Source organism: Mobula hypostoma, chromosome 10 (genome assembly GCF_963921235.1).
Source record: "Mobula hypostoma chromosome 10, sMobHyp1.1, whole genome shotgun sequence".
Classification (NCBI taxonomy): domain Eukaryota; kingdom Metazoa; phylum Chordata; class Chondrichthyes; order Myliobatiformes; family Myliobatidae; genus Mobula; species Mobula hypostoma.
In genome coordinates, this window is record NC_086106.1 from 51,416,794 (window position 1) to 51,442,333 (window position 25,540).

Here is a 25,540-nt window from a genome sequence, read left to right on the forward strand (position 1 = left end):
CAGATCTGGGTCATTACCAGACCTTCATTTCATTATCCATTTATAATCTGGCTTTATCACATCTGCTGCTGACGTGACATCCAATCCCTTGTTAATTTCTGACTAGACAACTTGAAAGCTCTCCTGATAGGCCTTATTTTATTGTTTGTAAACTTTTGGCAATCTAATTCTTCTTTTGCACCCTAACCTTCTCCCATTTGCCCTGTTTACACCAGCATATATTGGATTACTTTGATTTTTGAAGATGCTATTAATTCCACTAAAGGCTCATTTTCTCCGCTTGACTACAATCTCTCCCAGCTCTCTAGAGTGATAGACAAATATAGCATTGAAAGAGGTTTTTTAGCCCATCACCACCAACATTGTGTCTATCTAATGCCATATCTTTCTACTCTTCGCTCATTAAAATGCTTGTTCAGTTACCTCATAAATGTTATGACTGTTCCTGCCTTCATGGTCATCTCTAGCAGCTCATTCCAGATACAGACTACTTTTTGTGTGGATGTTTTACCCCCTAGATCCTCTTTAATTCTCCTGTCTTTCACTTTAAACCATTTTCTCTAACCTTAGAATCCTCACCATGGAAAAGAGACACCAGCTATGTATGCTGATCTCAAAATTCCCATGGTAGATTAGGAACAAAGTGATCCTAAAGCCTTATGTTGATGCAGTTCCCATGTTCCCTCACAACATATTTAGAATCATACGTGAAAGAAGAAAACATATTAAAATACAAACTTCCTTTGAAACCTCTCCAAGGCCAGCACATCCGTTATTAGATGTAGGGCCCAAAACTGCTCACAATACTCCAAATGTAGTGTGATCAATGCCTTATAAATCCTTAGTATTACATCTATGCTTTGATACTCCTTGCTACCAACTCAACCTGCAAGTTAGCCATTAGGGAATCCTGCACTAAGGTTCTCATAACTGTTTCCACCTCCACTTTCTGAATTCACTTCTCATTTATAAAATAGTCTATGGCTTTATTCCTACTACCAAAGTGCAAGATCATACACTTCCCTACACTGTATTCCATCAGCCTCTTCTTTGCCCATTTTTCTAATCTGCCAAGTCCTTCGAGAGACTCCCTGCTTCATCAGCAGCACCCACCGCTCATCTTCATTCATATTACCCACAAACTTGGCCATAAAGCTATCAATTCCATCATCGAGATCATTAACATATAATGTGAAGAATAACAGACCCAAAGCCATTTCCTGTGGAACACTACTCTACACTGGCAGCCAACTCGATAAAAGTCCTTTATTTGCACTCTGAAAATCAGCCAATCTTATGCCCATGTGAATACCTTTCCTGTAATACCATGGGCCCTTAACTTGTTTAGCACTCCTGTGAGGCACTTTGTCAAAAGCCTTCTGAAAATCCAAATAAACAACATCCACTGACTCTCCTTAGTCTTTCATTCCTGCTATTTCCTCAAATAATTCCAACAGATTTGTCAGGCGAGACTCTGTTTAAGAAAACCATGCTTATCGGCCTCCAAATACTCTGAAAATTCATCCTTAATAACGGACTTGCCAACCACTGAAGTCAGGTGAGCTAACCTATAATTTCCTGTCCTTTGCCTCCCTCTCTTCTTAAAGAGTGGAGTAACATTTGTGATTTTCCAGTCCTCTGGAACCATTCTATAATCTATGCATCTTGAAATATCACTACTACTACCTCAGCAATCTCTTCAGCTACCTCGTTCAGAACCCTGGGGTGTCATCCATCTGATGCAGGTGACTTATCTACCATCAGACCTTTCGGCTTCCCAACCACCTGCTCCTTAGTAACAGCAATTACACTGACTTCTGACCTCTGACACTATCTATCTATTCTTTTCTTCCTCTTATCGTTGCTTATTTTTTCTCCAGTGTATTATGCATTTTATACAGCACCTCCTCCATTCCTGTAAGCCAGGTAAGGGAATCTCCAAACATTGCCCAGTCCCACAGCACAGCCGACCAATGAAAGCAGGTAATCTGTCTTTGAAGACCAGTTGCCTCGCTCCACATTCTCATCACTTTCACCCATGTTTTCAGCTGCAGGGAGAGCCTGGGGAAAGAGAGGGAACAGCTGATCTCCAGGTTATACACAACTCGAACAAAACTCAGGCAAAATATAGTCCCAGTGTACGAAGGAACATGGTGCTTTTCTTTAATTAGTAGTTGGTAGCTTGGTCCCTGAATCGCAGAGTGTAACAATCCAAAGTACCAAATCAACAGCTTCAATGCGTGCTTCTATAAAATAAATTGAATAGAACATATAACATGGAAGATTACAGCGCAATGATAGACCTTTACCCCATGATGTTGTACTGAACTAATTAAATTAATGATACACAATTAAACTAATGTCTTCTGCTTACACAGGGTTTATGTCCATCTCTTTGCTAGATACTTAAGTATCTTAAATTCCTCTATTGTACCTGCTTCTACACCTTCCCTGGCAGTGTGTTCCAGGTGGCCACAACTGTTTAAAAAACACCATGTTCTGCACATTTCCTGTCAGGACACTGGAGCAAGGACCCAGTCGCAGGCCAAGTACTGAGCACACGGTGATATTAATTGAGTAACAAATCCAGAGGGGCCACAAAGTTGGCGTCAAAGTTCAGGCAGAGATCAACAAATCCAGAGAAATCCAAAAATCAGAATCAGACAGAGTCAAAAACCAGAACAATCAAGATAAACAGGCAGAGTCGATACTCAGAAGGACAGAGTTTAGATATGAATGCTGGAAAGGCTCAGGAAAACTCACTGATGCAATCTGGCAATAGGACTGCAATCCACTGAGCAATAAACAGAGAGGCAGATGATAGGTGGATAGGTGGGTCTTGCCATCGATAGTATACTGTCCATTTACATTTGATCTCCCAAAGTGCAAAAACTGATACTTGACCAGATTAATTTCCATCTGCCATGTCTCTGTCCACGTTTGCAACTGATCTATATCCCACTGTATTCTGGGATACATTGTAAAATTTCTACAAATTTCACAATGCCAGCAATTTTTGAGTCATGTGCAGAGTTACTAGCCCACTGATCCAAGCTTTCATCCAATTTATTTATAGATATCACAAACAGCAGAGGTCTAAGTGTAGATCCCAATGGAACAATACTAGTCATGGATGTCCCAGCAGAAAAAGACACATTGACCAATGCATAGTCATACCACTACAGGCAAGCCAATTACTAATCCAAATGGGCAAGTCACCATGGATCCCGTGTACCTTACTTTACTGGATGAGCCTATCACAAGGGATCTTGTGGACCAGCTTACTAAAATCTGTGTAGACAATATCCACTGCCCAAGACTAAGGACACATGCTCAATGTTTTGGAACAGCTTCTCCCTCTTTGCCATTAGATTTCTGAATGACCCATGAACCCCTGAACACTACCTCATTACACTGCTCTCTTTGTGCACTATATATTTATTTTTCTATATTTCTCATTGTAATTTATAGTACTATTTTGTATTGCACTGTACTACTGCTGCAAAACAACAAATTCCATTAATATTTCAGTGATAACAGACCTGATTCTGATTCTCATTCCCCTTCTTGAAAAACTCAGTCAAGTTGGTGAGATACATCTTGCCTCACATAAAACATGCTGATGTCTCTAACTGGGCCATGCTGTCACAACAAGGGGTTACTTTTTTAAAAAAAGGAAGTTTCTTTTTCAGTTAGTACGTGGATTGTGTTTTCTCAGGGTAACCTTGTGAGAATACAGTGTCCCAGACAATATCTGATTGTTTGTCTTTGAACTTGCTCTGGCTTTTCACTTTGTGTTGCAAGTGTCACATTGAGAATTATGGGAATTGCTAAACTCTCTTTGTATTCATCACTTTTATTCAATTTATGGAAATTTAATTAGCATGGCATTTTCAATGTCTGGCATTGTAGTTGTTGTCTTTGAGTGTTATTGCTTTGTCTGGACACCAGGGCTGTCTGATTGGTCCTGAGCTCTGTTGGGCTCCAGGTGTATTTCAGAGGGACTTGCCAACCCCTCTTTACTCAATTGTTATGGATTCTTGTTTGGTGAAACTCTGACCGAGTTCTCCTGTTGTATTGTGAGTGATTTCAGTCCTTCAAGATTCTGTACAGTTTGCCTGAGCTCTTGTTAGTTTTCCTGATCAATTTCTTTTTTCTTTTATTATCTTTTTATCGATTTTCAAGTATAAAGACATAGCATAGTATTAATACAAAGAGTTTGGGATTACATTATTGATAATTGACATATGCAAGTAAAAACTACAGATAAGATAAATATATTTGACCTCCCAAACTCTTAATATGATTGACCATGATAGAAAAAAAAGAAAAAATATCAAAAAAAAACTGAAGTAAAAAAAAACTAAACTAAACTGAGCCAAAAAAAACTAATCTAAACAAAACAAATCAAGGCTGGGCTGATATGTTACATCGAATACATCATTAATGTTGTTAACTGTGCTCCTCTATTCATATATTCTAGGTTAATAAAAAGGATTCAGGAAAGGTCAGGATACATCATATGAAAATATTGAATAAATGGCCTCCAAGTTTCTTCAAATTTAACCGAAGGATCAAAAGTAACACTTCTGATTTTTTCTAGATTTATACATGATATAGTTTGGGAAACCCCCTGAAATGTAGTAGGGGGATTTTTCTCTTTCCAATTCAATAGAATGGATCTTCTGGCCGTTAATATAACAAATGAAATCATCCAACGAGCTGAAGAGGTTAGAGAACTATGTTCCATCACTGGTAAACCAAAAATTGTGGTAATAGGATGAGGTTGTAAATCAATATGCAAAACTGTTGAAATAATATCAAAAATATCTTTCCAATATTCATTCAAAAGAGGGCAAGACCAGAACATATGAGTCACAGAAGCTACCTCAGAACGACATCTGTCACAAACAGGATTTATATGAGAGTAAAAACGATTTAGTTTATCTTTAGACATGTGGGCCCTATGTACTACCTTAAATTGTATCAACATATGTTTAGCACATATAGAGGAAAAGCTAACTAATTGAAAAATTTTCTCCCATTTCTCTATAGGTAAATGAAGTTGAAGTTCCCTTTCCCATTCATTCTTAATTTTATCGGATATGCCTGGTTGTATTTTCATAATTATGTCATAATTAATTGCTATTAATCCCTTCTCATAAAGATTTAAACCTAAAATTTTTTCCATGATATCAGTTGAATATGAAATCGGAAAGGCAGGAAGCGTAGTATTTAAAAGGTTTCTTATTTGTAAATAGCTAAAGAAAATGGGATCTGGGCAGATTATATTTATTCGACAACTGTTCAAAAGACATGAAACAGTTATCAGAGAATAAATCACGAAAACATATTATACCCTTCATTTTCCATATCAAAAAGGCTTGATCCATAACAGAGGGTTGAAAAAAATTAGATATAATAGGGCTTGATAAATAAATTTATTCAAACCAAAAAATTTACGAAATTAAAACCATATTCGTAATGTGTATTTAATTATTGAGTTAGCCATTTGTTTATTCAATTTAGAGAGAGCAAAGGGAAGCGAAGTTCCCAAAGTAGATTTTTATTAGTTACTGGTTTGCTCTTTAACAAAAGAGAAGTTATAGTCAATGTTTATGCCCCAAATGTTGATTATCCTGAATTTTTAAGCATCTCTTTACATCTCTTTGTAATTTAAATGATTATATGTTGATAATGGGTGGAGATTTTAACTGTTGTTTAAACCCCTTGATGGATAGATCATAGAAAACATAGAAAGATAGAAAATAGGTGCAGGAGTAGGCCATTCGGCCTTTCGAGCCTGCACCGCCATTTATTATGATCATGGCTAATCATCCAACTCAGAACCCTGCACCAGCCTTCCCTCCATACCCCCTGATCACCATAGCCACAAGGGCCGTATCTAACTCCCTCTTAAATATAGCCAATGAACTGGCCTCAACTGTTTCCTGTGGCAGAGAATTCCACAGATTCACCACTCTCTGTGTGAAGAAGTTTTTCCTCATCGCGGTCCTAAAAGGCTTCCCCTTTATCCTCAAACTGTGACCCCTCGTTCTGGACTTCCCTAACATCGGGAGCAACCTTCCTGCATCTAGTCTGTCCAATCCCTTTAGGATTTTATACATTTCAATAAGATCCCCCCTCAATCTTCCAAATTCCAGCGAGTATAAGCCTAGTCAATCCAGTCTTTCATCATATGAAAGTCCTACCATCCCAGGAATCAATCTGGTGAACCTTCTTTGTACTCCCTCTATGGCAAGAATGTCTTTCCTCAGATTAGGGGACCAAAACTGCACACAATACTCCTGTCATGGTCCGGATCAGGGTCCCTTTATATTTACCTTGGTTATGTTACGATCCGGACCACTGATTCCCTGTTTTCCCGTGTCCCCCAGCTCTGGTGATTGGAGGCAATTAACGCTCGGCTGAACCGGTAGTTTATAGGCTCCGGCTTTCAGCCATTCGGCGCAGGAGAGTCTGCAAAGTCATGGCGTGCCGATGTCATCTGGCCGGAGCAAGCCTAGTCTCTGCTGAAGCGAGTGCCGGTAATTCGCCCTTCCTCACTGGAGCAACCCCATCCAGTTACCTCGCCGTAGTGAGCCTGCAAAATTTCCTCATCAAGGTGGGTCTGTCAGTTAACCCGCCGGAGAGAATCCAGAGCCGCTGTCTACTGTTCCTGGGCTGAGTCTAGAGCTCGCCACTACCCGGAGGTTCCAAGTACCACGTCCTGGCTCCGGCAACATCCAAGTACCACATCCAACATCCAAGTCCTGGCTCCGGCGGCATCTGAATGCCTGGTCGAGACCTGGCCCTGGCGGCATCCGAGTTCCAAGTCAAGTCCTGGCCCTGGCGGCATCCGAGTTCCAAGTCAAGTCCTGGTCCTGGCGGCATCTGAGTACCTAGTCAAGTCCTGGCCCTGGCGGTCTGTGATTCCTGTCCTACCGCCTGGTCTGAATCCCTTCTCTGCCCCTCTCGCCTCTAGCCCTCATCTGCAGCCCTCGCCTGCACTTCAGTCTAGTTCTATCACCGGAGCTAGATAGGTACTGTCTGGCGTTCTTTCGTGTTGGTCTTGTATTGTCTTGTCCTCGCCTCCGTGGGGTAAGTCAGGCCGTCTTGTCGTTGCCCCGCGGGGAGTCATGTCTTGTCTTGTCTTGTCCTCGCCTCCATGGGGTAAGTCTAGCCGTCTTGCCGTTACCCTGTGGGGGGGGGGTCATGTCTTGTCTTGTCTCGTCCTCGCCTCTGTGGGGTAAGTCAGACCGTCTTGCCATTGCCCCTTGGGGGGGGGTGTCATGAGTCCCAGCCCTAAGTCTCTGTCTGTGTGTGAGTCCTGGCCCTATGACCTGTACCCAAGGAAAGGTCCCGGCTCTCTGTTCTGTGTGTGAGACCCGGCCCTATGTCCTGTACCCAAGGTGGGGTCCTGACTGTGTTCTGTGTATGTGTCCATGGTTCCATGTACCTGCTCTCCCGAGACTGAGGCTCTGTTTTCCATGTTCCTCCTCTCCCTAACCCATGTCACGTCCATGCCTGGTTCCGAGGTCCGAGCCCGAGGCAAGACCCAGGTACTGGATCCTTGCCCAGTCACGGGCTCAGAGTCCATACCCTACCCTCTTCATATCTCCTCTAGTTCTGGGAGCCGATTCCAAGTCCTAGCCCAGACCCTTGGTCCCAGCCTAGTCATAGTCCTCCGTCCACTGTTCCTACTCCTGCCTTGATCTCCTGGTTTCGAAAATAAACTAAATTTAATTAACCTCACAAGATGAGTCTTGCATTTGGGTCCACCCTTGCTCCCAATGCCCCTGCCCTTGTGACAACTCCAGGTTTGGTCTCACCAAGGCCTTGTACAACTGCAGTAATACCTCCCTGCTCCTGTACTTCAATCCTCTTGCTATGAATGCCAGCATACCATTCGCCTTTTTGACCACCTGCTGTTCTTGCATGCGCACTTTCAATGACTGGTGTACGATGACACTCAGGTCTCATTGCACCTCCCCTTTTCCTAATCAGCCACCATTCAGATAATAATCTGTTTTCCTGTATTTGCCACCAAGGTGGATAACCTCACATTTATCCACATTAAATTGCATTTGCCATGAATTTGCCCACTCACCTAATCTATCCAATTCACCCTGCATCCTCTTAGCATCCTCCTCACAGCTAACACTGCCACTCAGCTTTGTGTCATCCGCAAACTTGGAGATGCTGCATTTAATTCCCTCATCCAAGTCATTAATATATATTGTAAACAACTGGGGTCCCAGCACTGAGCCTTGTGGTACCCCAGTAGTCACTGCCTGCCATTCTGAAAAGGTCCCGTTTATTCCCACTCTTTGTTTCCTGTCTGCAAACCAATTCTCTATCCACATCAATACTATACCCCCAATACCGTGTGCTTTAAGATCTGAGTCTAATCAGGAACTTCCGAATAAATCGGCTACTCTTATCAATTCTTTTATGGTTGAATCTGAAGTTTCAGAAATCTGGAAATTTTTATATCCCAAGGCTAAAGAGTTTTCATTCTTTTCTCATGTATATTATCATTATTCGAGAATTGATTACTTTCTTATTGATTCTCGTTTAATTCCATTTGTTATTGACTGTAACTATGTTTGCATTGCTATTTCTGATCATGCGCCATTGAAACTATCTATTAAGTTAATGGATACATCTTCTAGTACTAGACAATGGCGGTTCAATACCTCTCTGCTTCAGGACTCGAACTTTGTTAATTTCATTGAGGAACAGATTGACGTTTTCTTTTCAATGAATATTACGGAAGAAATTTCTAGTGGGGTATTATGGAATACTTTTAAAGTATATATCCGTGGACAAACTATTTCATATTCTGCTGGTTTGATAAAAATGAATAAATAATGAAATAATTAGGCTGGTTGACAAGATTAAAGAAATTGACAAGAAATACTCTACTGCTCCCAGTAAGGAGCTTTATAAAGAGAGAGCTGAACTTAAAAAATGGAACATGATCTGTTGTTAGCATCCTCGATTGAAAATCAATTAATTAAAACGTGGAGTCAGTTTTATATTCATGGTGATAAATCTGGTAAATTAATTGGCTAATCAATTGAAAACTGCTTCGGTTAAACGCCAGATCATTAAGATTCGTAAAAGGAATGGTACTTTGACAGTTGATCGTGATGAGATAAATAAATCCTTTCAAGAATTTTGTACTTCTTTATATCAATCAGAGTCTCCTGATGACCTCACTATAATGCATGAATCTTTCAGGAAATTGAATATCCCAAAATTACCAGCCAATGAATGTTTAAAATTAGATGTACCTGTTATGGAAGAAAAAATAAAGGATGCTATTTTTTCGATGAATTCAAGTAAAGCACCTGGTCCAGACAGCTATACAGTAGAATTTTTAAAATCCTTCTCTACTATACTCTCTCCATGGTTATGTAGAATCTTTAAAGATGCAGTATTTATAGGTAAATTACCACAATCTTTTTATTGAGCTTCTATTTCTCTAATTCTTAAAAATGTTAAGGATCCTACATCATACAGGTCCATATCCTTGCTGAATGTGCACTCCGACATTTTTTCTAAAATACTGGCAACCAGACTGGGGAATGTGTTGCCTCAAATTATTTCGGTTAACCAGACTGGATTTATTAAAAATCATTATTCCTTCTCTAATATTAGGAGATTAATGAATATTGTTTATACTCCTTCTCCTAGAACTCCAGAATGCGGTATTTCACTGGGCGCTGAGAAAGCTTTTGACAGAGTCGAAAGGACATATTTATTTAATACGCTTGAGAAATTTAATTGCAGTCCGATATTTATATCTTGGATTAAATTGATATATCTTACCCCTTTGGCTTCGGTACCTACCAATAATCAAAGATCTCCCTTTTTTCTGTTATTTTGTGGTACTAGACAGGGTTCCCTTTGAGTCCATTACTATTTGATATTGCCTTGGAACCTCTAGCTATTGCTATTCGAGACTCATCTAATATACTTGGCATCACCCGCAGGAATAAGACACACAACTTATCACTATATGCAGATTTTTTATTACTATTGTAGCCCCCCCGGTAAGCCTCAGGCTCGCTCAACTTGCTGCCTAGGGAAAGCAGTCCTCGGCCCCGCCAGACTGGGTAACTAAGTTTGTGTGGATGCTGTGTGATTGTACCCCACCCCGCCAAATAACAGACAAAACACCATATACGATAAATTGATTACAATTTATAGATATTACTGGAACTATATAATTAATAGAGGTAAAATAGAAAAGGAAAATAAAAGGCACCAAACTTATCAAAGTTCAATCTCTTCGGGCACAAACAGTTGGAGCTCTAGTAACGATCCTCTCTCCCCCATTCAATCCCCTCTGACCACCCTGACCTGCCGCCTGGGACCAATCACGGTGGTCGACCAGACGCTCCACACGAGTCTGTCTACATCTCCTCTCCTCGTCGACTACCCTGGACCTTGGGGTGTGTCCCGTTGGCCAGCTCACAGCATCCCGTCCACTTTCTCAGTCTCCATTGTGCCTTTTCTGTAAAAACCCGCGAATTACAATAGCTTACAGACACACTAAAAAGAATAACATCTATCACAATTGGTTTGTTTACTCTCTTATCAATAGTCATAGTCATAGTCATACTTTATTGATCCCGGGGGGAATTGGTTTTCGTTACAGTTGCACCATAAATAATTAAATAGTAATAAAACCATAAATAGTAATATGTAAATTATGCCAGGCAATAAGTCCAGGACCAGCCTATTGGCTCAGGGTGTCTGACCCTCCAAGGGAGGAGTTGTAAAGTTTGATGGCCACAGGCAGGAATGACTTCCTATGACGCTCTGTGTTGCATCTCGGTGGAATGAGTCTCTGGCTGAATGTACTCCTGTGCCCAACCAGTACATTATGTAGTGGATGGGAGACATTGTCCAAGATGGCATGCAACTTGGACAGCATCCTCTTTTCAGACACCCCCGTCAGAGAGTCCAGTTCCATCCCCACAACATCACTGGCCTTACGAATGGATTTGTTGATTCTGTTGGTGTCTGCTACCCTCAGCCTGCTGCCCCAGCAACCCAAACAAGCTGCTAGCGAGAGAACTTTCTCAGCAGTTAACATAACAAAGAAGCCTTTTGAATTATAACATAACAAAGAAGCCATTTTAATTATAACATAACAAAGAAGCCATTTTAATTAGCCTATGCAGTAACATAAAGGAAGAAACCCCTTACACTCTCCCCCCACCAAAAAAAGTCATGTCCTCATGACTTCTAAATAACTCGCCCACCCTTCCTGCAGACACAAAACCCCAATCAGGTACAAATAGTGACATTGCTCCCCAAACAGTAGACCTTACACCCGGTCCCACGGGCTCTACATAGGCCAACCCATCTGGGAGTTTCCTAATCCTCCGAGACCTCCGTACCCCCTCACCTAAACCCTAAAGGTTCGGACGCTACTGGGGATACCTCGGGTCTGCTTGCCAACTCCTCTCTCACTCATGCCCCCACTGCAATTCGGAGCCCCCGTCCCGTGTCTGGGGCCCTGCTTCTTTTCCTTCCAAGTCTTGCAGTAACCCAGGCTGCCCACAGATAGACCTCCTCACTACCCCTGACTCAGTGGGGGAAGGGCGAAAAGTCTCTTCATCCAACAAAGGGAAGTTAGCGAAAGACAGCATGCACCACACATCCAGCACATCATCCTTCGAATCTGTATTCTTCCATTCCCTCGATCGGTAGCTGCTGTTTGATTTTCTCCAAACGGAAGCACTTAGTCTGGGCTGCCTGTGCGGCCTCTTCAGCCTCCTGCAGTCGAGACGTCAGCTTCTTCTCTGACTCCTCCAACTCTCGCCCCAGTCTCAGCAGTACTGACTCACACTTCTTGGCCATCTCAATCGGGGGTGCAATTACACCACCAGCTTTTTCCACTTCATTTAAACTGTCGATGGTCATCTTCAGGTTCCCTTCAAGCGTCCGCTTCCCTTTTCCAAGATCTGTCCTCAATTGCTTCACCTCCTCAGAAGTGTAGTCAAGCTCCCCTCTCCAGGCTCTCGGTCTTCTGTTGGCCTCAGTCAGACAGCTTCCTTGGTCTTCCCCAACTTGTAAGTCTTCCAATCTTTTCTGGATTAATTCATCAGTAAGTGGCCGCAGTTTCTGCTTGAAATTCCGGTTCTCTGTCTCCACGTTGACGAGTGTGGACTCCAGGTCTTCGGATTTTGTTCCAGAACTGCGGCACACAGTCTCCAGCCTGCATTTCTGAGCGCTCAGTTCAGCGGTGCAAATCTCCTCTCTCCCCAGTATCTCATTCTGATTGACGACCTGGGTTTCCATCTCCAGGTTCACCACCATCTGTTCCAACACCAGGAAGTTCAACTGGTATGTCAGATCATTTTTCTCAGATTGCACCAAACTCCGCCGGCCAAAAACTACTCCAAATTTTACACTTTGCTTCTGTCACTTTTCCCCGAACTGCATCTTTCTCCAGACCTGGCACTCGTCCAAAGAAAGTTTTAATTCTTTAACCCTTTGTCACCCGGGCTTCGCCACTTGCCTCATATCATAGTCCCCCAAGGCGAATCTAAACTCTAGGCCGTCATCCACATTCGCCAAAACTCCAAACACCTCCACATCCCCCATGGTCTTCCTCATGCCCCGCAGGAAGGTTGCAGGGGCCCTGGATATACCCTGAAAGAATCCGAGGGAACCTATAATGGCTGTCCTCTCCTCATCAGCCTCACTCATTGGGATCTGGCAACATCCACGCCTCAGATTCAGCACATTAAACCACGTCGCACCATACAAACAGACCATAGCATCTTTGGCCCTCAGGGCTGTATTCTGGACAATGACAGTGCGTCTGTTCAGAGTCCTATAATCCACACACACGCTGCCTATGTCTTCCACAGCTACAGGGTCCAGTTGCCACGACCTCTCTCTCACCGAGGTGTCTTTAGTGGTTAACTCCCCTCCCTCGTGGTATTTTGGAGTGTCTACTAAGAGGGTCTCACCCTCAGATACTTCCCCCAGCCGTACCACAATCGGGTCTCGTTTAAATTCGGTACCAGCCCAAGGCTGCTACACACGTCCTCACAAGCAGCTCGAAACACTGGGTGCGCAAACAATGGCCCAATTAACTCCAGGTCACTAACCAATCATCGTCTTCTGGATAATTACTGGCACTGGTACCCCAAATCTCCAGCGCCCTTGATGTTGTCAAGGGTAAATGCGTCAGATACCAGTTGTAAAATGAACTGTACAACAACTTGACCTGCGCTCTGGAGTCGAGGATGGCTTTAGCACAGCTTCCACCTATCCGTAATGACACACTGGGGCGTGGTCCCTCTAACCCTTCAGGAATAGGGTCTTTTCCTTGCGAAAGTTCATTGGTACATTGCTGGGAACGTGCTCCCCCAGAGACCCCAAGCCATTCCTCGACTGGGCCACCACTAAGTTTCCCGATACCTCTCTGATCAGCGGAACAACTGAGGGAGGGGCTGATCCCCTGAAATGATCCCCCTGGCACTGCAAGCAATTTAGCTGCCCTCCTAGCCAGAGAAGATACACTGAAAACTTTTCCCCTCTTTCAGATAACTGGCAGCTGTCACTATGGTGTAAGTGAACCTGACAGCTCTAACACCGTCACCAGCCCGCCTACTCAAACTTTCAACCAATCCCTGTCACTCTCCCTCAACCGAGCACTGCCACTCATCTAACAACTGAGAGATCCGCTCCACCCACGTCACGTATGCCTGCGCCCCCTTAGGGGTGGACAAAATTCCAAAAGCCAGGCAGAGCCTGCCATAGCTGGAACATTTATTCGCAAACACTACATCCGAATCAGACCACTCTTTCCTCTCTCTCCTAACAGTATGGACAGCCCCTAGTCCCACTACCAACTCGTCAGCGCTAGTCTGAACTCGAACAAAGATCTCACCCAACACGTATGCAACAATAACCAGCAGTCCCCCAGAAAGACACATTACTGACCGCAATCCCACTGAGACACAAGGGCAATCACGCAGCACACCACTGAATCCAATTCTGGACAAAGGCCCCAAATGTAGCCCCCCTGGCAAGTCTCAGGCTCGCTCAACTCGCTGTCTAGGGAAAGCAGCCCTCAGCCCCGCCAAACTGGGTAATTAAGTTTGTGTGGATGCTATGTGACTGTACCCCACCCTGCCAAATAACAGACAAAACACCATATACGATAAATTGATTACAATTTATAGATATTACTGGAACTATGTAATTAATAGAAATAAAATATAAAAGGAAAATAAAAGGAGCCAAACTTATCAAAGTTCAATCTCTTCGTGCACAAACAGTTGGAGCTCTAGTAATGATCCTCTTTTCACCATTCGATCCCCTCTGACTACCTCAAACCGCCGCCTGGGAACAACCACGGTGATCGACCGGACACTCCACACGAGTCTGTCTTCATCTCCTCTCCTCACTGACCACCCTAGATCTTGGACTCAGGCTCGAGGGCTGCCCAGTCGGCTAGCTCACAGCATCGCGTCCACTCTCTGTCTGTTCATCGCGCCTTCTCCCCCAAAACCCGCACATCACAATAGCTTACAGATACACTAAAAAGAATAACGTCTATCCCAATTGGTTAACAAATGGATACAATTCTCCTTATCAGTAATATAACCCAAACAAGCTGCTAGAAAGAGAACCACTGTCTCCGCAGTTAACATTACAGAGAAGCCATTTTAATTAGCCTACGCAGTAACATAAAAGAAACCCTTTACACTCGAAATACAGAAGTGTATTGTAGTTTTGTAGTTTGTAGTTTGTAGTTTTACACTACAAACCCAGGGCAAATGCCCCCAAATTGTAAAAGTCCAAAACTATAAGCTAGTTATTAGCTTTTTTTTTGAAAAAAAAACAAAAAGCAAGTAAAAAAGAAGATAAAAAAAACAGTACATTATTTAGTCCGTAGCAGAGGAACGCTGATTGTCAAGAAAACTTTGAGCTTCGCCCAACAGACGACGAGAGTTATCGGCAGGGATGATTCTGAAACTCGCTGGGAATAGCAATGCTGGTTTAAAGCCCTTTCGATAAAATTCGGACATCTGTGGTTTAAAAGACATCTGTTCTCTCAGAAGTTCAGGACTGAAAGCTCTCGACGAAGTGAAATTTGTAACTTTGAAATTTGCTCATACCTTTCCGCCGGGCAGCTCCTATCACATGTTCCTTGATGTGAGCATAATGGAACCGAATAATAATAAGTTTCGGTCTGGATTTCCTGGGAGGTTTGGCCCGGAGGGTATGGTGCATGCAATTGAGCAATGGAGAGGCCTCCAGAACTTCTGATCCAAAAGCATCCATTAAGAATTGAGACAAGAATTTGACAGGATCACCCTTCTCGATATCTTCGGGAAGCCCAATTATCCGCAAATTCTGCCTCGGGATCGATAATCTTTCCAACAGATGAAATGTCAAAGATAGATTTTGTTCCAGGGCTTCAATCCTCTGCCGACCAGCTTCATCAAGTTCTGAAATTCTAGCTTGTGGTTGATCAATTTCACGTCTAAACGATTTAATAGTATCTTGAACCGTCTTTAAGACTTCGTCAAACACGGAAAATCTTTGGTTAAGTTTTTCCTCTAGGAGATTCTACATTGTTTCGAAAGTTAATGGAATTTGATTAGGTACTTTAGAATCACCATTTTTTTCCCCTGTTGCCGTCAGTCTTTCCCGTTTTTGCCTTCTTGTCCTCTGGTCAGCGTTCCCAGCAAGTTCAAGTCAAAGTTCAAAGATATATCTGTGGTATAAACCCTTTAGTGTAGGTATAAACAGAATAAACAATGGTGGTTACGGGTAAAAAAAAGTAAGGGGAATGGAGCGAAGCCAAAGTGTACCTCACATCATGAGCGCATCCTGAAGACTCGATTAATTTCTGCAATAAATCTTTTGCTTTGTTTGAATTGCCGAAGTTTCTGTGATTCCTGCACTTGAAGTTTGCTAGTGACTCCGACTGTACGACTGAGCCAAAAAAATGAACTCAGAAGGAATATGATGTCGGATCACATCTGGCAAAGCAGAATGCCATGGTAAGCAGCAGCTGCTGGAAATGGTGACATCTCTCTCTGCCATCTAAAACTCCAGGAATGAGATATGGCCTGATCTTGACCAAGTACCAATAGCTCTCTAAATCTGCCTACTCTGGAGCATGTTAATGGGGTTTCCGAGTCATGCCAGTGTTCTCTGTTGTTCGAACTGATGCTGCACACGTTTCCCACTGAATGATGTAAAATGGCTTGCATTATCTCACCCCTCTCTGTTAAAGCTCTGGAATGGTAACAACTCAGTCGGGGAGAGAGGACACCGAATGCTTCTTCATCGTTCCTTTTATCAGCAGCCTAAAGAGAGTGTTTAATCACCCCATCGGTGGGCAGCAGGCAGCTAAGAGACTTCTCGGCATGAGACGGAGGACTATACAATCGAATTCAGACCTTTGGCTCTAGAGAGTGGACGGAATGGCGAAGCTGTTGTGTTCATGTTCTGCAAAGGGCTCAACAACAATCTTAAAAATGAATTGGCAGCTCGTGATTCTGTACCAGACCCTAATTTATCCATTTGTCTGGACATCTGTCTGTCAGGATGGCTCAAAAGTGGTGCTAGGAGTTCCTGAGGTTCTATCCTACCTGCCTTCACCCTCTCCCAACCTTACCCTTTCCTCCTACAGACCCTTCGCTGACCTACTCGCTGGATGCTGTGGAACCCATGCAGTCAGGCAGGACACATCTCTCCATTGCTAAACACAGCTGAATATTTAAAGAGAGACATTGTGTGTACTGTGGGGAATTGGAACATTATCCTGCCATGAGACCCAAGAGGTCAGGAAACTCCAGGGGCCGTCCAGTGGTTGGACATCTGTGACGCTCCCTAGGGCTTCTCCCATAAGTACTTCCTTGGGCTTACATTTACCCGCTTGTCTGATAGGGAATCAAAAGGGGTTTTCTATTTGGGCACTTGTTGACTTGGGTTTAGTGGGTAACTTCTTAAGATTTAGGGATTGCACGACAAATGGGGGTTCCTGTCTCTAAGCATGATCATCTCTTTACGGCCACTGCCCTGGACGGTAGGCCTCATGAGCTGGGTGAGGTTTGTTACATTTCTGAACAGTTGAGCTTTTGGATTAGGAGTCGCTATGAAACACTAAAGTTTCATTCGGTTCATTCTACAGAGTAACCTCTTATTCTCGGGTATCCCTGGTTGCCTCACCATGTCCCTGTGATTGACTGCTCCAGAGAGTGGTGCTGGAGAGAGGTGGAGAATGGTGGATATGTGGAATGCTCTGCCCCAGATGCAGTGGAGGCCAAGTCTCTGGATGCTTTCAAGAAAGAGATGGATAGAGCTCTTAAAGATAGCGGAATCAAAGGTTATAGGGATAAGGCAGGAAGGAGGGAGGAGAAGGTGCGGCGCGACGCAATGCGCGCGGCCATTCCGAATTGATAGCGATATGTGTTAACTAGGGGGATGTGCACAATCTGGATTTAATGGAGACAGCCGTAAGAAGCACGGAGGAGCACCTGGAGTAACTTCTGAATTGCCACTTCGCTGCCGCTGCTACTGTGCGATCAAGAACCTCCGGAGGGGAAGGCCCCAGATCCTTGGCTTTGCTTATTGCCTGTTGCCGGGGCTGGGGTCGAAGTGTTCGGCAGAGATGGTGTTCGATGTCGCAGAGCTGGTCGGAGGCTCAGAGTTTTCGGACTGACTCGGAGTCGGATGCTTCCAGGATGCTGCATCGGCAAGTTGGCGGCGCTGGAGGTTTACTGTCTGCGTGAGATGATGGGACTTTCGAGAGACTTTGAGATTTTTACTGTGCCATGGTCTGGTCTTTATCGAATTACGGTATTGCTTTGCACTGTTGTAACTATATGTTATAATTAAGTGGTTTTTGTCAGTTTTTAAGTCGGTTTGTCATGTGTTTCTGTGATATCATTCTGGAAAAACATTGTATCATTTCTTAATGCATGCATGACTAAATGACAATAAACGAGGACTGAGTGTCCTCATAATCTAATCTAATTTAATCTAATCTAAACTGGATACTGATTGTAGATGATCAGCCATGATCACAGTGAATGGCAATGCTGGCTCGAACAGCCGAATGGCCTACTCCTGCACCTATTGTCTATTGTCTATTGTTATTGCTCGTTGGTCACCTAACTGCCAGAATATTTGTTTTTTATCATTTTCCCAGAACCACAAGTCTGTGTCCCGAGCACCCGAGGTCAACACAAAGATCCCTGACCTTCCTGAGTTAGAAAATATTAATGAAATTAAGAGAGACCCTTCTGAATTCTCAGATCTCCTAGCAAATCTTAGCAAGAAAAAGGCTACTTTGCTGCCACCCCATCACAATTACGATTGCACAATTGTGTTATTGCCTGGTTCCTGCCCCTCTCGACGGAGGCTGTTCTCCCCATCTGGTCCTGAGATATGGGCTATGGACAATTACATCAAAGAGGCTTGACAACGGGGTTTATCAGAACCTCGACATCCCTTGTGGAGGGGGGTTCATCTTTGTCATCAAAAAGGACTGAAGCCTGCGACCCTGTATTAAGTATCAGGATCATAACAAGCTTACCATTAAAAAGCATTACCCCTTACTCTTAATGAACTCAGCCATTGATTGACTGCAATGGGCCAACTTTTTCACTAAATTAAATTTCAGGAATGCCTACAATTTAATTCGGATTCATCAGGGTAATGAATGGAAGACGGCATTCAATACCCCAACCAAGCATTATGAACACCTAGTTCTGCCCTTTGGGCTTGTTAACGCCCCAGCACTTTTTCGGGCATTCAATAATGATATCTTGAGGGAGGTATTAAACAGGTTTGTCTTTATGTACCTAGACGATAATTGTGATTTTTTCAAATTCTTGTCAGGAACATGTATTCCTCTTTCCTCTGATTCTTCAGTGTCTGTTAGAAAACCAGCAATTTGTAAAGTTGGGGAAGAGTCAATTTCATGTTCCTAATGTCTCTTTTTTTAGGATTTGTTATCTCCCAGGGAAACCTACTAATGGATCTAGATTAGACTTGTACCATTCGGGAATGGCCCACTCCCACTTCTTGCAAGCAAATTCAGAGATTCTCGGGGTTTACTAACTTTTATAGGAGATTTATTAAGAATTTTAGCTCCTTGATTGTTCTCCTGATTAATCATAGCGAGTTGGAAGGCAGAGGTGGAGCCAACCTTTAATGACCTTAAGAATCGTTTTATCACTGCTCCCCCCACCAACCCTGGTCTGTTCTTTGTTGTGAAGGGAGATGCTTTTGACAGCAGACTAGGAACAGCCTTGTCCCACCGTCCCACCACCAAGAAAAAATTTGTATCCCTGTGCTTACTTTTCGAAACACTTGTCACCAGCTGAGTCAAATTATGATATGGGTAACTGGGAACTGTTGACTGTTAATCTGGCCTTAGAAGAATGGTGGCACTGGTTGGAAGGAGCTGAGCATCCGTTTGTTGTCTGGATGGATCATAAGAATTTAGCTTGCATCTAGAATGTCAAAAAGACTTAACTCATGATAAGCTTGTTGGGTTTTAGTTTTGTCATTACTTAGCATCTGTGTTCCAAGAACCTAAAACCTAATGCCCTATCGAGGCAATTTGATTCCCCCGATTTGATAAATAGGTTGGAGTTGATACTTTTGGAGAATAAAATTTTGGGTCCTGTCACTTGGACTATTGATTTCCAAGTTAGACAATCACTCAAGGGGAGTAATCTAATTCCCAGTAATGTTCCCTTAGGTCACCACTTTGTACCACCCGAATATAGGTCGGAGGTTCTCAAATGGTGGCATGCATCTAAGTTAACAGCCCCCCATGATTTCATGCACCCTAGAATTCGTAAAAAGATATTATTGGAAGCTTGGTATTGATAGGGATGTCAAGTCATTTGTCCAATCCTATGAAGTTTGTGCCTATTCCAAAGATTCCAGTTCTCCTCCCCAGGGTCTTCTCCATCCCCTTCCCATTCCCTTCCACCCTGGTCCCATTTCTCTCTGGATTTTATCTCTGATTTGCCCTCTTCACACACCTTGACTGTTATTTTAGTCATTGTTGTTTGATTTTCTAAAGCTTGTAAATATTTTTCCTCTCACTAAATTGCCCATAGCCTGTGAAACTGCAGGCATTTATGCAGCTGGTGTTTAGGGTACATGGATTTCTTTCCGATGTTGTCTCTGACAAGGATCCACAATTTACTTTCAAGTTTTAATCAGCATTTTCTAAACTCATTGGAGCTACTTCTAACTTTTCTTCTGGTTTTCACCCACAGATGGATGGTCAGATCGAGGGGACCCACCAAGATTTGGAATGCAGTCTTCGTTGCTTTGTTTCTGGTATCCAAACTCCTTGAAGAGATCACTTAATTTGGGCAGACACAACTCATAACACCACCACTCTTAGCTTAACATGTCTCCTTTCAAATGTCACCTCGGGTTTAAACCTCCTCCCTTTCCTGAGCATGAAGGTGTTCTACCTGCTAAACAGTAAGCAGTAATGGCTTAAAGCTGAGAGGACTTTGGAACTTACTTCGGTAAAGCAGCAGTTCCATGTCAACAAAAGGAGACAGATGGGTCCTTCTTCTTGAGTGGGTTAGTGGGTTTGGCTCTCTACCCAAAACCTCCCCCTTAAAATACAATCTGGAAGCTAGCTCCTCACGTCATTGGGCACTTTAGGATTGTTAAGAGGATCAATCCTGTAATTTATAGATTACAGCTTCCCAAGTCTCACTGAATCCTTCCCAACTTTCCTTCTATCCCTACTCTGGAGTCCTTGAGCTCCTATTCCTAAAGCTCCCCCTCCTCCTAGAATCATAGACGGAACACCTATTCACACAGTCCACAGACCTGCTTGACTCCCGGCATGTTAAGGGGCAGTTCCAGTATTTCATTGAATGGGAGGGGAATGGCCTGGAGAAGAGGGGTTGGGTTCTGGTCCGGGATATTCTGGATCCTGACCTGATGACTGATTTTCATGGGCTTCACCCCGATCACCCTAAGCTGGCAGGAATCAGTTTTAGGAAGGGGATTTCTGTCACAACAGGGGTCATTTAAATAAAACAAGATTTTTTTTTTCAGTTAGTACCTCGACAATGGGGCTGTCTGATTGGTCCCGAACTCTTACATGCTCCAGAGTGTGTTTGCTGGTTAATTTCTACAATAAGTCCATTTTTTACTGTTTGACCAGCCAAAGTCTCTGTGATTCCTGCACTTGAGTTTGCTCATCGTAACTCGAAGAATCTTTTCAAATAGCTCCACCCCATTTCCCTTTTTAAACAAAGGGACAGCATTAGCTACTTGACAGTCTTCCAGGACTTTCCCTGTGGCTAGCAAAATAAATGCTCCAACAATCATATTTCTTCCCTTTCTCAATAATCTGGGTCATATCCAATCAAGGTGTGAGGACTTGTCCACCTTTACATTCTTCAAGAGGCCCAACACCACTTCTTTCTTTGTCTCAAAGTAGCCTAATGTATTAGCATGCTCTACACTGATCTCTCTATCCTACAAGCCCACTGTGAACACTAGTGCAAAATGTTCATTTAGGACCTCGTCCACATCCTCCACCTCCAAGCATATATTCTGTCTTTTATCCTTGAGTGATCCTACTCTCTCTGTAGTCATCTTCTTGCTGTTGATGTATGAACAGAATGTCTTGACAATCTCTTTAATTCTACTTGCCAAGAACTTTTCAAGGCTCCTCCTGGCTCTCCACATTCCTTCTTGAGTCCTTTTAAACTTTATATTCTTCAAGGATCCTGTCCGATTATAACTTCCTGAACTTCACATATGCTTCCTTTCTCTTCTTGACTAAATTCCCAACCACTTTCATCATCTTTGCCATAAAAACATAAGAAATAGGAGCAGGAGTAGACCATCTAGCCCGTCGAGCCTACTCCACCATTCAATAAGATCATGGCTGATGTGGCCATGGACTCATCTCCAACCCATAACCTTTTCCCCATAACCCTTAATTCCCCTACTATGAAAAATCTATCTAACCTTGTCTTAAGTATATTTACTGAGGTAGCCTCCACTGCTTCATTGGGCAGAGAATTCCACAGATTCACCACTCTCTGAGAAAAGCAGTCCCTCCTCATCTCCATTCTAAATCTACTCCCCTGATTCTTGAGGCTATGTTCCCTAGTTCTAGTCTCGCCTACCAGTGAAAACAGCTCTCCTGTCTCTATCTTATTTATCCCTTTCATAATTTTATATGTTTCTATAAGATCTCCTCTCATTCTTCTGAATTCCAGCAAGTACAGTCCCAGGAGACTCAGCTGTCCTCATAGTCTAACCCCTTCATCTCTGGAATCAACCTGGTGAACCTCCTCTGCACAACCTCCAAAGCCAGTATATCCTTCTTCAAGCAAGGAGACCAGAAGTGCACACAGTACTCCAGGTGCAGCCACACCAGTACCCTGTACAGTAGCAGCATAACCTCCCTGCTCTTAAGTTCAATCCCTCTAGCAATGAAGGCCAATATTCCATTTGTCGTCCTGGTCCTTCCCTTTTACTGGGACTGCCTTTTAATGGTATGGAGTTCGACATTTTGTACCATTGATCATTAAACTACCTCTTGCCCAAAAACAGCCGTTTCCTCTTTCCAATATTTTTATTAGTTTCTACATAGAAGAATACAGAGTACAAGAAAGTATATATAAAAGGTCAAAAAAGATTTTTAAAAAACTACCAATTACATTATATCTATTCATAAAAACAATCTCATTACTCCGTGTTCATGTAAGTTAACCAAAAGTTATATTGAAATATACTAATTTATTACAAAGGAGAGTCTAACCCCTACCAAGACTGAAGCTGCTTATTAAGGAGAAAAAAAGATAAAATACCTTCTCATATAATAAAAATTAATTATAGCCAACAACTGAATTTAAACAATGAATTGAAGGTTTTGAAAGTTTTAAAAATAATTCAGAAAAGGCCCCCACAATGTTTGAAAGTCTTGATGAGATTCAGAAATTGAACAACGAATCTTCTCTAAATCTAAGCATGACGTAACGTCGTATAACCATTGAGCATGAGTAGGAGGAGAAACATCTTTCCATTTAAACAAAAGTGCCCTCCTAGCTATAAGAAAGCTAAAGGACAAAATATGTAAATCAGGTGTCTTCAGCTTGATATCCTGTCCTGCAACAATACCAAATAGGGCCATTAGAGTATTAGGCTTAAAATTAACCTTGAAAAGTAAAGAGAAAGTTTGAAAAACTTCCTTCCAATATTTTCAAGACTCGGACAAGTCCAAAACACATGAATTAATGAAGCTCCTCCATTATTAAATCTGTCACAGTGAGGAGATATATCCAAATAAAAATGAGAAAGCTTATCTTTAATCATATGGACTCTATGTACCACCTTAAATTGAATGAGGGAAAGGTGAGCACATACCGATGAAGTATTAACCAGTTGAACCAGTTTAAAAATTTCATTCCAAGTTTCCTCAGCTACTGATGTCTGTAAATCTTGTTCCCAGAGATTCTTAATTTTGCCTAAAGGAGCATTCCTCGTCTGCAGTAATATACCGTAAATTTTAGATATTTACCCATTATGAAAAGGTGTCAAATTAAAAATTACGACTAGTAAGTTCTTATCTGAGCTTATAGGAAATGTGCATAATTGAGATCTTAGAAAGTCTCTGATTTGTAGATATCCAAAAAAGTGAGTTTTGGGTAAGCTATATTTAGCTGACAATTGCTCAAATGAAAAAAAAGATTTCCTCCAACAAACAGATCCCAAAAACATTTAATATCCAAGTCCCATTCTTTAAAAACTAAATCAGTCATGGAGGGTTTAAAAAAATTAGAATAAGTGGGACTTGAAAGGGAAAATCTCAATAAACCAAAATGTTTTCTAAATTTTATCAAGATCCTCAGGGTATGTTTAAATATTAAATTATCAGTTAGTTTACATACAAATAGAGGAAGTGAGGATCCAAGAAGAGAAATAAAAGAAAATTTATTAACAGAATTAGCTTCTAAAGAAACCCATACTGGACAGTCTACACGATTAATATAATATATCCAAAATGTAAGATATCGTATAATAACTGCCCAGTAATAAAACCTAAAATTAGGTAAGGCTAAACCTCCAGACTCTTTAGATTTTTGAAGATGAACTTTATTTAAATGAGGACGTTTATTTTTCTATATATAGGAGGATAAAATAGATGAGTGTCAAAAAAGGATTTACGAATAAAAACGGGTTAAGCCTGAAAAAGATATATAAATTTAGGTAGAATATTCATTTTAATAGAATTAATTCATCCAATCAACGATATTGAAAGAGGTGACCAATTTAATAATATCCTTTTTACATGGTTCAATAAAGTAAGAAAGTTTTCTTTAAACAGGTGTTTGTAATTCTTAGTGACTGTTGCACCCAAATAAGTAAATTGATTCCTTACAATTTTAAAAGGAAGATTAGCATTAATTGATACCAAATTATTTAAAGGAAATAATTCACTCTTGTGTAGGTTCAATTTATATCCTGAAAACTGGCTAAAATGGGAGAGTAAAGAAAGTACGCAAGGTAACGAGGTCTTAACATTAGAGATAAAAAACAATATATTATTAGCGTAAAGCGAGATTTTGTGGGTGATACCTGTCCTTAAAATACCACAGATATCATTAGATTCTTGAAAAGCAATGGCAAGGAGTTCTAAAGCTAGATCAAAAAGCAAAGGACTCAACGGACAGCCTTGTCCAGTTCCGCAGTGAAGTTTAAATGGTTTGGAATTTTGAAAATTAGTAAGAACCCAAGCAGAAGATAGATAAAGTAATTTAATCCATTAATAAAATATGGTCCAAAATTAAATTTTTCTGAGGTTTTAAATAAATAATTCCATTCAACCCGATCGAAGGCCTTCTCAGCATCTAAGGATATCACACATTCCAATACCTACTTAGAAGGAGAGTAAATAATATTTAATATACAGCGTATATTAAAATGGGAGTGTCAGTTTTTAATAAATCCAGTCTGATCATCAGAAATAATAGAAGGTAAAATATTTTCAATCCTACGAGCCAGAACTTTAGAAAGAATTTTAGTATCAACATTGAGTAATGAAATTGGCCTATATGAAGAGCATTTGGTTGGGTCCTTATTGTTTTGTAGGATAAACGAAATAGAAGTTTCATAAAATGATTGAGGCAAACTACCCAATTTGAAAGAATCCAAAAAGACTAAGTGCAACTGCGGTATAATTAATGAAGAAAAAGCCTTATAAAATTCTCCAGAAAGTCCATCTGGACCCGGAGCCTACCCTGAGTGTAATGAACATATAGACTCACCTATTTCCTCATAAGAAATGGGTTGATCCATCTGTTTGAAATTATCTGCAGAAAATGCAGGAATATTTAATTGATCTAGAAAATTATTCATTACAGTATTATTTTAGACCACAAGACTATAAGACAAAGGAGCAGAAGTCGGCCATTCTGCTCATCGAGTCTGCTCCGCTATTTTATCATGAGCTGATTCATTCTTCCATTTAGTCCCACTC

At 41.8% G+C, this 25,540-nt stretch overlaps 1 protein-coding gene across 1 annotated transcript in view; it reads right to left on the reverse strand.

Moving 5' to 3' along the window:
* Nucleotides 1-25,540, reverse strand: part of LOC134352897 (sodium- and chloride-dependent neutral and basic amino acid transporter B(0+)-like) — a 107,036-nt gene that overhangs the window by 74,358 nt on the left and 7,138 nt on the right. The window contains exon 2 of the mRNA XM_063060483.1: nucleotides 1,905-2,061. Within this exon, the coding sequence (XP_062916553.1) occupies nucleotides 1,905-2,061 (157 nt within the window). The remainder of the gene's footprint in view (nucleotides 1-1,904; nucleotides 2,062-25,540) is intronic.